The sequence below is a fragment of the Electrona antarctica genome (assembly GCF_951216825.1).
Source record: "Electrona antarctica genome assembly, chromosome: 2".
NCBI lineage: Eukaryota > Metazoa > Chordata > Actinopteri > Myctophiformes > Myctophidae > Electrona > Electrona antarctica.
Genome location: NC_136807.1, coordinates 40,707,335 through 40,722,181, shown reverse-complemented (window position 1 = coordinate 40,722,181; position 14,847 = coordinate 40,707,335). Strand labels below are relative to the sequence as shown.

General features: G+C 45.4%; 1 protein-coding gene across 1 annotated transcript in view; it reads left to right on the top strand.

The window, feature by feature from the left end:
- The window catches only part of huwe1 (HECT, UBA and WWE domain containing E3 ubiquitin protein ligase 1), a 56,330-nt gene extending 41,775 nt beyond the window's left edge, over positions 1–14,555 (top strand). The window contains exons 65-84 of the mRNA XM_079523850.1: positions 55–275; positions 722–1,116; positions 1,382–2,069; positions 2,377–3,124; positions 3,276–3,367; positions 4,186–4,342; positions 4,969–5,101; positions 5,568–5,770; positions 5,905–6,146; positions 7,331–7,433; positions 7,794–7,943; positions 9,615–9,860; positions 10,211–10,328; positions 10,419–10,559; positions 10,989–11,276; positions 11,383–11,488; positions 11,795–11,912; positions 12,490–12,671; positions 13,552–13,742; positions 13,939–14,555. Coding sequence (XP_079379976.1) covers positions 55–275; positions 722–1,116; positions 1,382–2,069; positions 2,377–3,124; positions 3,276–3,367; positions 4,186–4,342; positions 4,969–5,101; positions 5,568–5,770; positions 5,905–6,146; positions 7,331–7,433; positions 7,794–7,943; positions 9,615–9,860; positions 10,211–10,328; positions 10,419–10,559; positions 10,989–11,276; positions 11,383–11,488; positions 11,795–11,912; positions 12,490–12,671; positions 13,552–13,742; positions 13,939–14,041 — 4,625 coding nt within the window. The 3' untranslated portion in view covers positions 14,042–14,555. The remainder of the gene's footprint in view (positions 1–54; positions 276–721; positions 1,117–1,381; positions 2,070–2,376; positions 3,125–3,275; positions 3,368–4,185; positions 4,343–4,968; positions 5,102–5,567; positions 5,771–5,904; positions 6,147–7,330; positions 7,434–7,793; positions 7,944–9,614; positions 9,861–10,210; positions 10,329–10,418; positions 10,560–10,988; positions 11,277–11,382; positions 11,489–11,794; positions 11,913–12,489; positions 12,672–13,551; positions 13,743–13,938) is intronic.
- The last annotated feature ends 292 nt before the right edge of the window (positions 14,556–14,847 follow it).

The following is a 14,847-nucleotide window of genomic DNA, read 5'->3' as shown; positions in this document are numbered from 1 at the left end:
TGTAATGTGTGCATTTCGTCTTTGCGTTTTCACCGTTGTATTTGTCACCCGCAGGCATTAGTCTGCCAGAGGGTGTGGACCCATCCTTCCTGGCAGCACTTCCTGAGGACATCCGTCGTGAAGTCTTGCAGAATCAGCTGGGCATCAGGCCGCCCGCCCGTCCCCCTGCCTCCGCCACTCTGCCCTCCACCACCGCCCCTGTCCTTGGAGGGCCAGGGGTCACGGAGGTCAGCCCCGAGTTCCTCGCAGCCTTACCACCAGCCATCCAGGAGGAGGTGAGGGGAAATGCATAATACTCATTCCAATCTGTTGATCTGTTCTATAATTTAAAGTTGATTAGTCTAATCAGCTTCTGAAAGTCTTATTTTGTTATTTGTGCTTTTGCTGATTGAGTTACTTCTTGATCTCTTGTAAACTTCAGCTTTAAACCTTTAATTCTGCCAGTCTATAACTAACGATAGGTGTTGAGAAATGTTGAGAAAGTTGATTTCACTATGTCTACCAACTAACTGAAACAGTTAGTCTCTGCGTGTTTGGAAATTTTAACATATTTGTTGAATCAACTAATTGATCAACAAATTACTATGACTATTGGTATTAAACTATGAATTATTTTAGTCAAAAACAGCCATAATTAGTATAAATTACTGAGATAATGAGATTTAGACCTGGTTACATATATATTTTGAGCTAATTGGTGACATGTTCTTGGACTATCCAGGTGTTGGCCCAGCAGCGGGCAGAGCAGCAGCGCAGGGAGCTCTCCCAGCAGCCTACCCAGGGAGACACTCCCCTGGACCCGGTCACCTTCATCCAGACGCTGCCCTCGGAGCTCCGCCGCAGCGTCCTGGAGGACATGGAGGACAGCGTGCTGGCCGTGATGCCCCCCGACATCGCTGCTGAGGCGGCCGCGCTACGCAGAGAACAGGAGGCCCGCCAGAGGCAGCTGATGCACGAGAGACTGTTTGGTCACAGCTCGTCCTCTGCCCTGTCAGCCATCCTACGCTCGCCGGCCTTCACCAGCCGGCTAGGCAGCAACCGTGGTGTCCAGTACACCCGGCTGGCTGTGCAGAGAGGAGGAACCTTTCAGATGGGAGGAGGAACCAACCACAGCAGGTGACTGGCCCAGAATGATTTTTAGTGAAACTTAAAAAAATAAAATAATAGAGCAGTCTATTAACCACTTAAACCCTATGTCGTCCGGGGTCCCCTAGAGCTCTATACCGCTACTTTTTCCCTGCACCAAATCTGTGCCAATGCATCGTGTTGCTACAGTGTTTTCACTGAAAGTACAATCACAAGTTAAAATTTACAAGTAGTTATTTGTTCATGGATTCATGGGTTATTTATATAAAAAATAATTGATTTGTCTTGTCCACAGACCGTCCAGTTCGAGTGTAGACTCGTTGCTCCGTCTGCGAGGCCGGCTATTGCTGGACCACGAGGCGCTTTCCTGTCTGCTGGTGCTGCTGTTTGTGGATGAGCCCAAGCTAAACACCAGCCGCCTGCACCGTGTGCTCAGGAACCTGTGCTACCACTCGCAGACGCGTGGCTGGGTGATCCGCAGCCTGCTTTCCATTCTGCAGCGGAGCAGTGAGAGCGAGGTCTGTGTGGAGACGACACGCCCTGAAGACGGGGCACGGGGCAAGAGGAGCGCCCAGGGGGGGTGCGGACCGAAAGGCTCGGCCACCACCGCCTCTTCCCTTTCCTCCTCCTCGTCCTCGTCTTCTTCCTCTTCCTCATCGTCCTCCTCCTCCTTGGAGCTGCTGAACAGGGTGGAGTCTCGCAGCTCCAGCCAGCTCTCCTGGCTCTCGGTTTCCATGGACGCGGCCCTGGGCTGTCGCACAAACATTTTCCAGATCCAGCGAGCGTCTAGTAGGAAGCACGCCGAGCGCCACTCCACAGGAGGCTCAGCAGGACCGGCGTCATTAGGAGGAGGAGGCAGCCTGTCTGGGGCATCGGCAGGTGTCACGTGTGTTGGGGGTGGAGGTTCTACTGTGCACATTCACCCTCAGGCCGCTCCGGTGGTGTGTCGACATGTACTGGACACACTCATCCAACTGGCCAAGGTGAGTCACTGGACATTCGGTTGTACCGAATAACCTCTTTTTTCAAGCTTCAGATATTCTTGTTTTGATGATGTCGTCATGCCCCGGCGTATCACAAAAAAAATCCATTAACGTGCAATGTTGGAGGTTCTAGATTTGATAGATTTGCGATTATTTGTCCAGCTCTAGATATAAGGTAATAGATCAGAAAGTGGCTTTCTGAATATTAAACGGAATTTGATCTACAAAATGCATTGTCAAGCTTTAACTATTGTAGAAATGTGTTGGTTTAGGTTAACATGAACTATTCGTCTCTCCCTCCCTGCAGGTGTTTCCCAGCCACTTCACCCAGCAGCGCTGTAAGGATCTGTCATTGTCCTCCACTGACTTAGACGCTCGCCTACTCTCGGGCTCATCTGGTGGAGGAGGGGGAGGTGGGGGTTCACGGTCAGGATCCCAGAACAACCCTAGCTCCAACCCCTCCAACACCTCTATGAACTCTCTGGGTTCCTTTGCTCTCACGCCCCAGTCCCTGGGCATCTCCACCGACTTCTGGGACTTGCTGGTCAAGCTGGACAACATGAATGTCAGCCGAAAGGGCAAAGCCTCCATGAAGACAGTGCCACTGGGGGGCAATTCTGAGGCGGAGGGAGCCCAATTCAGTTTGGAGGCCTCTCCGCTGGGCCAGTTGATGAATATGCTGTCCCACCCTGTCATCCGGCGCAGCTCCCTGCTTACAGAGAAGCTGTTGAGGCTGCTCTCTCTCATCTCTATTGCCCTGCCTGACAACAAGGCCACCGAGGTGCCCGCCGGCCACCCTACCCCGCAGGCTGCCAACCCCAGCACCACTGTGAGCTCTGCTGCTGCTGCAGCCACAGCCACAGCCATGGCTGCCACCCAGGCTGCCGCCCAGGCTTTGGCAGCAGCTGGCTCTGTCCAGGCTGCCGCAGTAAGTTCAGGGGGCTCGGTGGGAGTTGGAGCCCAGGGCTCATCCTCTGGGCCTGTTCTGGCAGCCTCCCAGACCTCCTCTTCTACAGCAGTATCTATACCCACATCCACCGGAGTCAGCTCCACAGGTATATACACTGTCATTTAGTTAATTAAATGTTAATTTAATTAATGTTAATGTGGCATACCATTGTAGCAGGCCAAGGAAAAGTCTCTTCATGAGGCTGTTGTAAAATTTGGAGCAAAAGATTGAGCAATATGTTTTTGTTGTGTGAACAGGGAAGCAGAGGACTGTTGTTAGCAGTATTGAGAGTGATACCAAGATGGCCTCCACTGGACTCACTGAGAAACAACTACAACTCTCTGTGGAGGTAGGGGAAAAGTTTAATTTTAGTTATTTTTCATACAGGCACAACGCCCCAAACACTATGGAAAACATAGTCTTTTGAGAATTTTCCACTCATAGGAATTGATGTAACCAAAAAAAAAGTTACCTAGTCTTACTCTCTGCCATTTGACCTGTGATCATTAGCATGTCAACTTTTAACCCATTCTGGACGGGTTGTTTTAAGCACTTTAGCTGTTGAAAGAGTGCCGCGCTATGAGCAAGTAGATCTGCTATTTTTGAAAAGTCGTGAAAATGTGACGCAAATCTTTGAATATATATTCTTTCAGAGTGAACGTTTTTAACTCAGATCTTTGCTTCTGGGGGGTCCCTGGAACAACATATTTTCAGATGGGGGTCGGTGGCCAAATACAGATCATTCTGGGGGTCCTTGACATGCAAAAGGTTGAGCACCACTGACATAGAAACATGATTTTCAGAAAACCTTTAGGATTTAGAAGCCCATTTTTCTTAAATCGGCCTCTGGTCTAAATGGGTTAAAGGGAAACTTCACCCTTTTTTGCAAAAAAAATAATATGACAATGACGTTTAGAACACTTTCCTGGGGGTCTTTGCTAAAATGTAAAATATCTAAAACCACATATTACACACAGTGAGCCCAGTGTCTCTGATGTCATGGACATGGGGTTCACTTACTTCCTGGACTACATGTTGTCTCAGTAAGACTCCTCCCCCTATCCACAAGGAGGATTGGTGCACCAAAGCATTATAGGAATTGTAGTCCAGGAAGTATCCCTTTTAAGCGCAAAATCCTAACCCTACTCCTGATCTTCTTTTCACCAGGTGTTAACATCTCACTCATGTTCAGAGGAGGGTCTGGAAGACGCGGCCAACATCCTGCTTCAGCTGTCCAGAGGAGACGGAGCGACTAGAGACACAGTGCTCAGACTGCTGCTCAGTGGAGCCAGACACCTGGGATACACTCTCTGCAAACAGATTGGTCAGTACAGTGCCACTGGTCATTATGATGACTTAATTTCATTCTTAGAATGTTACATTTACAGCATTGAGAATATATAGTACATTATAAAAACAAAATCCGATGTGTGTTGGAGACATGGTCGTGGTTGTTCAAGACGAAACATTAGGGGTTAACAGTCACAGCTATTATAAACATGGGGGGTATTGGTATACTACATTGGGAGGGAGAGGTGTTACAATGCCTATACTAAGCTCCATCCTCTTGGTTCAAATGTGGTCACTTCTGTCTGCAAAAATCCATAATTACGATGGTCAAAATGTTCAAGTCAAAATGTTCAAATGAAGGCTTCAAAAGAGGACTCCTCAAACCACTGCATGATATACAGCTATTTGTCCTAACTCGTGTCACATTTGCCATAGACAATGAAAGGAGAATTTACATCATGTGTCTGAGCAAATCGATATGTTACGTCATGATGATGTACAGATGATAGGAGCTCACTTCACACAGGGTGTGATTTTAAATTTTTTAACAAACAAACCGTTACAATCTTGCATCCCTAGCTGAATATGCATGCATACTGTATATTTTCTACCAACATTACTCTTTCCTTACATGCATATCTTAAACCCTCCTTCCCCCAGGCACATTATTGGCAGAGCTTAGAGAATACAACTTGGAGCAGCAGAGAAGGGCGCGAGCTGATGCCCAGTCCCCCGATGCCCCTCCAGAGGACTCGTCCCTTTCCGCAAGGCTCAAGGGCAAGTTGAGCAGCAGGTGAGCCGAGAGCAGCTATGGGAGGAGGTTGCTTTACATTGAGACCAGACTTGAATAAAAAGAGGCTCACCCGATAGCTAGATGGTAAATTGTAGTAATAATTTATCCAACCATAGTCTTGTCGATTATTTGATTGTTCATCCTTGGGGACAGAAGACTATTCAGGAGATTTTGGTCAATAATGCACACATCCTATTCCCTAGACATTTCGATGTAGAACAGCAAACAGGTTCAGCTTTGTAAGTAAGCTGACATTTGGCTCATTTTGACAATTGACCCTACAAAGATTAAAATATCTAAGGATGTTAATCCTGTTTTATATATATGAATTCATTATGGACCAACTACTGGGATTCAGATAAATCGGGTGTCATTTTGTGCGTGCCTGTTTTTGCATGCTCACTCGTTTCTTTATAATGACTGCATTCGTCTTGTCGCCCATGCTCGTGTGTTGGCGGGGGCGCAGGTTCGATGGCTCAGAAAGCGTGGTGATCGTGGCCGCTCAGAAGCGCACCCTGGGGGGCCGCGAGCTGCAGCTGCCCTGCATGAGCTCCCTGACCTCCAAGACATCCACGCAGAAGTTCTTCCTCCGCGTGCTACAGGTCATCATCCAGCTCCGCGAGGACACGCGCCGTGCCAACAAGAAGGCTAAGCAGACAGGACGGTTAGGTAGGAGAACTACATACACCCACAGTAGTTATTTTACATCAATTGACGTGCATTTCTCCCAATTGAAGCTAATTCCCCAATTATTTATGTTGACAATTGTCCCTCCTTTCCTCCGTCGCTCCCTGCATGGCCAGGCTCCAGCAGCCTAGGCTCCGCCAGCAGCATCCAGGCCGCGGTGCGTCAGCTAGAGGCTGAGGCTGACGCCATCATCCAGATGGTGAGAGAGGGCCAGCGGGCACGCCGGCTCCAGCAGGCCCCACCGCCCACCGCCTCTGCCGCCGTTGCTGTTGCCGCCGCTGCAGGATCTTCCGTGGCGGCTCCCCATGCCCCCCCTGCTGGCGCTGCCCCCCCTGCCGGCGCTGCTGGCACCGCCACGGTTAGCATGGGCTGCACTGACAGCAGGCAGACTGCTACTCACACACGCACAGCTTGTATACTGAAACAGTACAAAGATAGACATGTAACCTTATTCATACAGGCTAGTTAATCCAAGACACCGCCACAACAGACAGACATGACAGTCAATCGATGTGGTTCAAATATAGGTACACTTCCAATATCATATTTCCCGTGTTACACATCTACAATATTACCTACTTGTGATGAACGTAAAGGCATACTGTAACTTTTTCAATTTAACATTATATATTTGATAGTCGTACTGTCTTTCACTGGTATATTTCTCACAATATCCATTCCACAATGTGTTTTTTGCCAACTTCTCAAAACGCTATTGAACATTTTGTTCGCGTGTCTGTCCCCAACACCCCGCCGCAAAATCACGTGTTTACAATTAACAAATACGGTTTCTGACGATGTGTTGCATTGGAACATAGGACCCTGCTGCATTCCATGTTCAGCAGTAGTTCATGCCTACAAATGACAATCGAGCTGCAAGGGATGTCATTAAAATGGACTATTAAAATGTTACACAAGTATGACTAACTACAGACAGAATACTGTCAAATTCTGTTTTGGTCACAAGAGGCTGTTGGCTACTGGTGTGTACTACCTGTGCATCTTGGAACATTAATAAGCTATCCCTACAACTGATAATACAGGGGGGAAATGCAATAAATGGTACCCTAAATTATTGTATTACTGTACGACGTTGCCACTACCGACAATATAATTCAGACTGCAGTTCTCTTGCAGCCTGCAGTGTCATAGATCTGTGAGTGTACTGTACACTACACACTGCTGATGTAATGAGAACTGGCAGCCCTGAAAGAGACAGATGCACCTGTGGTCCCGCTGCATTCTCTAGTGGTTTGGTCTGCATTGACATGTTTTGAACCGGTTTGCAGTGTGAATGTGCTGCCTGCTCCAGATTGTATGATATTATCTGATCGGTTAGCTGGCTGACATGGCTTCCTGCTTTTGGCCTTCCCCTGCCCTTCTCCAACTCCTGTCCCCTGTCACAGGTTCATGGAAATGTCATTGTAATGTACGGCAGTCTAAGACTTGACAGTAACTACAAAATGGTTTGCGTTATATTAATCTTTGTTCCTTTCACTCTTCTTGTATCTTGTATGTTGATCTGTGTGCCCATCCCATTAGTCGGACGCTCAGTCTGTGTCGGAGAGCCAGGCAGCCCATAGAGATGAGTCTCCAATGGACGTGGACCAGCCATCCCCTCTGGATCAGGATGCTACACCTTTGGGTAGGGCCACTTATAGACACAGCTCTAGCAAAACATCTATACACACTTCCTACAAGCCACAGCACCTCTGATGGCCCATATCGGTTGAACTTCAGTTCGTTTTAATAAATCTATTATCCTCAGTTGCCACTTGTACATTTTATTTGACAGGAATCCCCCAGGACTCTAGATCTACTTATATTTCCATCTACACAAGATATCTTAGCTGAATCTAAGCCGATCTACAAGCTCAAAACATTTTGCGATGCATTTTGAAGATCTGCTATTTTCCAGAATAGGAAAGCTAGGGTTCAAGTTAAATAAGTATAATAATTAGTTTGACGATGTATTATATTGCCTTTCAATTTCCCCCATGTTCAGATGAAGAAGGCAATGGTCAGTCTGAGAGTGAGGAGAGGCTTCCAGACCTCCCTCTGCTGAGTGAGCAGCTGCTTTTAGACGAGCTGTGGGACATGCTCGGGGAGTGCCTAAAAGAGCTGGAAGAGTCCCATGACCAGCATGCCGTGCTGGGTAAGTAGCAGTGGTGGTTCTTCTTATGTACTCTAGGACTGAAATAGAACCCGTATTTCCTTTTAACCCATTTAGACCCGAGGATGATTCTACAAATGCCTTCTAAATCCTGACAGTTTTTTGAAAATCGCATGTTTCTATGTCGGTAGTTCTAAAAACGTTTTCATGTCAAGGATCCCCAAAAATATATGAAATTGGCCGCCGACCCCCATCTGATAATATGTTGTTCCAGGGACTCGCCAGAAGCAAAGATTTGAGTTAAAAACGTTTGCTCTGAAATAATATTTATACAAAGATTTGCACCACCAACTACAAGCTCGTAGCGCGGCACATAACTGTGCCGCGCTATGAGTAGGGTTGGGATTCGTTAGGATTTTAACGATTCCGGATCCTTCCCGGATCCCTCTTAACGGTTCCGGTTCTGAGCGTTTCCCTTAACGGATCCTAATATTTTTTCCCCTTTTTTTCTGACAGATTATGCTTATTAAAACTAACCTAACCAAGTAAATAATAAACACAAATTCATTAATTAAATTATTGAAAATGCACTTTATAATTATGAGGTGGCACTATTTAAACTTCACCAGCAGCTAGCCACCACAACAATATCATTGTTGCAATTTGTACTGTATATTGCAATTTATACTGTATATTAAATATATAGTACCAGTACACATTGCAATAATGATATTGTTGTGGTGACAAATGTTGTCTTTAATGTTCAGATTAATTTAATATGAAGGACCGCTTACCCTAATGGAAACAAGCCATAGTGCTTTCTTGGATTATAAAATCCTTTAGCAGACCTTGTATTGAACTGTTGTAGGCTATGTTCCTGTGCTTTCTTTCTGCAAACTGTTTATAAAGTAATCAATCTATGTAGGTATATGCACCTAAACGCTGAGCTCTCAACAGTCACGCGATTAATTTAGAGCCAAATCAAAGCTGAAATCAGAGCTGCGGTGAGAGCGTGCACTGCTTTCCGCATGGCTCACAAACTCGATGTGCCTAGATTATGCCTAGATTATTCTCGTGAGTTGTGGACTCGTGTAGGCATATTGATTTTGAGATGTTTCCTCAATGTGGACGTGGTACAAGTTGCAACAACCTTTGCAGGGAACTATAGCGTCGCATTTATTGCAATTTGCGTGCTCAGCCTCAGTCATTTCCCTCTCTGTTAACCACACTTTGGAGATCTGTGTGACATACTGTCACACTCGCTCCGCGGCGGTCGCTGAATGCACAGAACAGTGGGCGTATCCTCCCCGATCCCACTCATTCATGTAGGTGGGGTGACGTCACCCCAGACTCTGCTTGCATGCACACACAGACACAGTGGAGCTAAATGACGACTGAGGAGAACCGTTTGGGGAACCGTTAATACAAAAACGATGGAACCGGCTCCGGATCCGCAATGTCGGAACCGGGTCTGAAATGGACCCGGTTCCGAATCCCAACCCTAGCTATGAGCTTGTAGATCTCTCCAGCCAGCGGTGGAGGCCTTCTTCTTGGTTCATTTCATCATGTCTGTTCTCTCCAGTTCTCCAGCCAGCGGTGGAGGCCTTCTTCTTGGTTCATTTCATCATGTCTCTGTTCTCTCCAGTTCTCCAGCCAGTGGTGGAGGCCTTCTTCTTGGTTCATTTCATCATGTCATGTCTCTGTTCTCTCCAGTTCTCCAGCCAGCGGTGGAGGCCTTCTTCTTGGTTCACGCTACGGAACGGGAGAGCAAGCCCCCGGTGAGGGACACCCGGGAGAGTCAGTTGTCACACATCAAGGACGAGCCTCCGCCACTGTCCCCAGCGCCCCTCACCCCCGCCACTCCCTCCTCCCTGGACCCCTTCTTCTCCAGGGAGCCCTCCTCCATGCACATCTCCTCCAATCTGCCCCCCGATACCCAGAAGTTCCTCCGCTTTGCCGGTGAGTGACCCAACATCATCAAATTCATGTATACTGACCTTTTTAGTGTAGAACGGATGCATTCAAAAAAAATTTGTTTGTTTTATGTTTTTTTTTGTTTTTTGTCTCTTGGCAAAATACAAGTATTTTGTTGTCTGTTTTGTATTGTTGCTCCCCATCTCCTTTCCCCAACGGAAACAAGCCTAACGGCTTTCTTGTGACTATCCTTTTGAATGTATTTTCAATAAAGTAATCAATCAATCAATGATCATAGTAAAAGGATCATGGGTTGTTTTAGGGAAAATCCAACTAATGGATTGAAAAGTAATGAGTTACTAAACATGTTTCCATCTCCTCTTTTTATCATTTAGAAACTCACCGCACAGTGCTTAACCAGATCCTGCGCCAATCCACCACTCACCTGGCCGACGGGCCTTTTGCCGTGCTGGTCGACTACATCCGCATCCTTGACTTCGATGTCAAGAGGAAGTAAGGGCGATTTTGCTGTTGCCTCAGGTTTGTTTCATCTCATAAATTGTTTGAAATGATCCTAACCCTTTCTGCCCTCCTCTCTTGCAGGTATTTCCGCCAGGAGCTTGAGCGTCTGGATGAGGGCCTGAGGAAGGAAGACATGGCTGTACATGTCAGGAGAGACCACGTGTTCGAGGACTCCTACAGGGAACTGCATCGCAAGAGCCCAGAAGACATGAAGAACCGGCTGTAAGTGTACTTACTCATTGTCTGACTGGTTCCCCCCTCTCGTTGTTTCCCTTCCAGAACCCTTACTGGTAGGGATGGCCCAATCCCTTTTTTTTTGCTCCCGATCCAATTCCGATCATTTGATTTTGAGTATCTGCCGATACGGATTTTTCCCGATCTGTTATTTATATTTTTATAGGACACTTATGCCGTATCACAATAGTACGATATCCCAAATCACAGACAATATCCAGTCTATCATGATATGGATTTAATATTTATATCGGATCGGGAGCTAAAAAAACATGATCGGGATGTCCCGGTCACGTTTTCTAGCTCCCGGTTCCGATCATTTGAAAAATGACGTATCGGCCCCGATTTCCGATCACGTGATCGGATTGGGACAACCTTTCCTTACTTGTCTTTCCGTCTCTGTGTTCCTGCTTCCAGGTACATTGTGTTTGAAGGAGAGGAGGGCCAGGATGCCGGTGGCCTGCTCAGGGAATGGTACATGATCATCTCCAGGGAGATGTTCAACCCCATGTACGCCCTGTTCCGCACCTCGCCGGGCGACCGTGTCACCTACACCATCAACCCCTCCTCCCACTGCAACCCCAACCATCTCAGCTACTTCAAGTTTGTGGGCCGCGTTGTGGCCAAGGCGGTCTACGACAACCGGCTGCTCGAGTGCTACTTCACACGCAGCTTCTACAAGCACATCCTGGGCAAGAGTGTCAGGTTAGTGGAGCCACAGGAAATAAACCTTTTGAAAGTGAAGGCCAGTAAAAGGATCAAGGAATTCTTGCATGTGTGAACATTTTCTGTTTGTTTGTGTTATCCATAGGTACACAGACATGGAGAGCGAGGACTACCCCTTCTTCCAGGGCCTGGTATACCTGCTGGAAAATGACGTGTCCACACTGGGCTATGAGCTGACATTCAGCACTGAAGTAATGCTTCACTTCATCTCACCATTTAGCTTCTAGTAGAAAATTGATTCTCGTGCTGCAACGTGCCCTAAACCTTTTTATATTGATATGGGGCAGGAAAGATTTGAGTCCAGCATGCTCATGCTCTTTTTATCCTTTCATCATGGGAAGCTAAGTGCTAATTACACCGCCTAAGTGCCTCAAAACTGTAATTTAAAGCCAGCTGGACCTAAATTGCTGTTAATGGATGCCAACTGTGACTATCTGAGATTGGGCTTTAACAGTTGAAGAGAAGCAGTGCTAAATATCCTGTGTGTGTGTGTGTAGGTCCAGGAGTTTGGGGTGTGTGAAGTGAGGGACCTCAAGCCCAATGGAGCCAACATCGTGGTCACAGAGGATAACAAGAAGGAATATGTACACCTTGTCTGCCAGATGAAGATGACGGGTGAGAATAGGCAGTTGACTTGACCAAACTAAATCTGTCACTCCTCTTGAATGGGATCAATCCACCGAAGAAAGCGCTTTCAAGTAGGGGTGCACGATTCTGAAAATATGACCGATATCCGATCTCCGATTATTTGCATGGTCATATCTGCAGATACCGATTCTGACCGGTTCCGATATTATACAGAGGACCACAATGGAATCAAGCGTAGGGGCTTGGCCCAAAGCCTGTTAATAAAGTATTATATCGATCAATAAATAGCCTATACTTCTATTTTCCAAGTGTCTGTTTTCACAATTGAATGAGATGAGAACACAAATTAAATGTAGAAAATTGTAAAGTTTATTTTTACTTAAGATTTTACATCATATTTGATTTGGCTTTTGTTCTAGACTAGAGGTACTTGACACTTGATTTATATTGAACTCATTGATGAATCTTTAATTTTTTTTTTGCTGGTGAAAAAGGAGACCAATACGATAAAGCATTTTTATGGCCAATTATGCTACATATTATATCGTTCATCCCTACTTTCAAGTGGTTTTGACTTCATACTCGCTGTGTTCTGCTACTTAAGGTGCCATCCGTAAGCAGCTGGCCGCCTTCCTGGAGGGCTTCTACGAGATCATTCCAAAGAGGCTGATCTCCATCTTCACTGAGCAGGAGCTGGAGCTGCTGATCTCTGGCCTGCCCAACATCGACATCGACGACCTCAAAGCCAACACGGAGTACCACAAGTACCAGTCCAGCTCTATTCAGGTACTGCGGAGCAATTAACTGTAACGCATCAGGATATACATTTAACCCATTTAGACCTGTGGCAGAGTGTAGAAAAAGAAAATTGCTTCTAAATCCTAACAGTTTTCTGAAAAACCCTATGTTTCTATGTCAGTGGTGGTCAACTTTTTTCATGTCAAAGACCCCCAGAATTATCTGTATTTGGCCGCGGACCCCCATCTGAAAATATGGTGTTCCATGAAACACCCCCCCACCCGAAGCAAAGATTTGAGTTAAAAACGTTCGCTCTGAAAGAATATATATATACAAAGATTTGCGCCGCATTTTCACGATTTTTCAAAAATAGCAGGTCATAGCGCGGCACTCGGTGCAGCGCAATGAGCTTGTAGATCTGCTATTTTTCAACAGCTAAAGTATAACAATGCTTAAAACACCAAAAGGGGTTCCCATCCTGAATGGATTCAAATCCTAAAGGGTGCAAACTCAATTAGGTAGAGTGCTCTAATGGTTTATAATGAATTCTTATAGGCTTTAATGCTGTTATTGCCTTTTGCCAGAAGGGGGCGTTTTAATGTCACATTTGAAAAGGCTATCTGTTTTATCCCAGTTAGCAATACTCCATGTTTTCTGACACCTTTTAGAATGGTTTTATCTAGCCTAACACTTCTCCATGCCATTGTCCTGCAATAGAATTTCTTTTTTTCTTTGTCACTGAATTTGAAATCTCTAACAAACAATTTGATGACTTATAGCTAGCCTTTTCTGAATTATTTAGCCTTTAGTCCTATACATAGCATGATTAACACAGTCACATGTCTTCCACACACCTTAAAATGAGATGGATTCAGAATAGCAACAAATATACCAAATATTATCATTAAATTCCTTCATGTTTTTAAAGATTCAGTGGTTCTGGAGGGCCCTACGTTCATTCGACCAGGCAGACCGGGCCAAGTTCCTACAGTTTGTTACAGGGACGTCCAAGGTGCCCCTGCAGGGTTTTGCTGCTCTTGAGGGCATGAATGGCATCCAGAAGTTCCAGATCCATCGTGATGACCGCTCCACTGACCGCCTGCCGTCTGCTCATACCTGGTACAGTTTGAAGCTAGACTGCAACCTTTTACACATATTTAACCAATATATATATATATATATATATATATATATATATATATAGACATGCACCACAGAGATTATCTTGCTTCTGTTTAAACTATTATTTTATGAATAGAACCTTATAATGTAAATGTGTTATACAAGTTTGTTCTGTCTTTCTGTCTCCCACTAGCTTTAACCAGCTGGATCTCCCAGCCTATGAGAGCTATGAAAAGCTGAGACATATGCTGCTGATGGCCATTCAGGAATGCTCGGAGGGATTCGGACTGGCTTAAACACTGAGACTCTTAACACAGACATGCATTCAGAACACCTGAATTAGACTCGCCTACTCTTTGACACATTCATACAACAACCCATAAACGCACATGTACACAAACACTCACCACACGTGCACACATACTGTCCACTATCATAAACATTACTGGATAACTTGTTGAATGGCCTAGACTTACTGGTTTTGAAATCCATATAATGAAACAGATAAACCAGCAAGCGAAATGGGACTGATTGACATTGCCTACTACACACAGAGCCTCATGTTGACACGATTGTGTCTCCCTTCCCAGTTTAATGGCAAAACGCGTGAGCGGATTCAGAGGATTAAAAACATGGACTAATATAAGAGACATTTTCTCCATTTAGTTTGATTTCTCTGTACAAAAGGTTTGGGAGTTTATTATGTTTAATCTTTTTTGTTCTTCTCTGGCTGTGTAAAAAAGAAAAAGGAGAAGGTTGTGTGTGTGTGTGTGAACAGGATGGTTATAAAACCTTTGGGGAAAAAATGTTGGCTGTTTCTTGTTGCAAATTTGTGACCTCATAAGCCTTGAAAATGGGGAAAATTTTTATGGGGGGGGATATAGAACAACTTGAGAAGTTTTGGAGATATTTGCGAAAATGCACTTTTCAAAGTTTTGTGGCATTTTTAAGGAAGGATGGTACAAAAAATGAAGAGAACACCTGAAGGAGAAATTAACCATAAATTCTAGAGTATTTTTGGCTATTAAATCGCTGACCCAGCCTTGAGCCTTTGAATCAGAGTGGAATAACTACATGAATAAATGCATAAAATTGAGTCCAT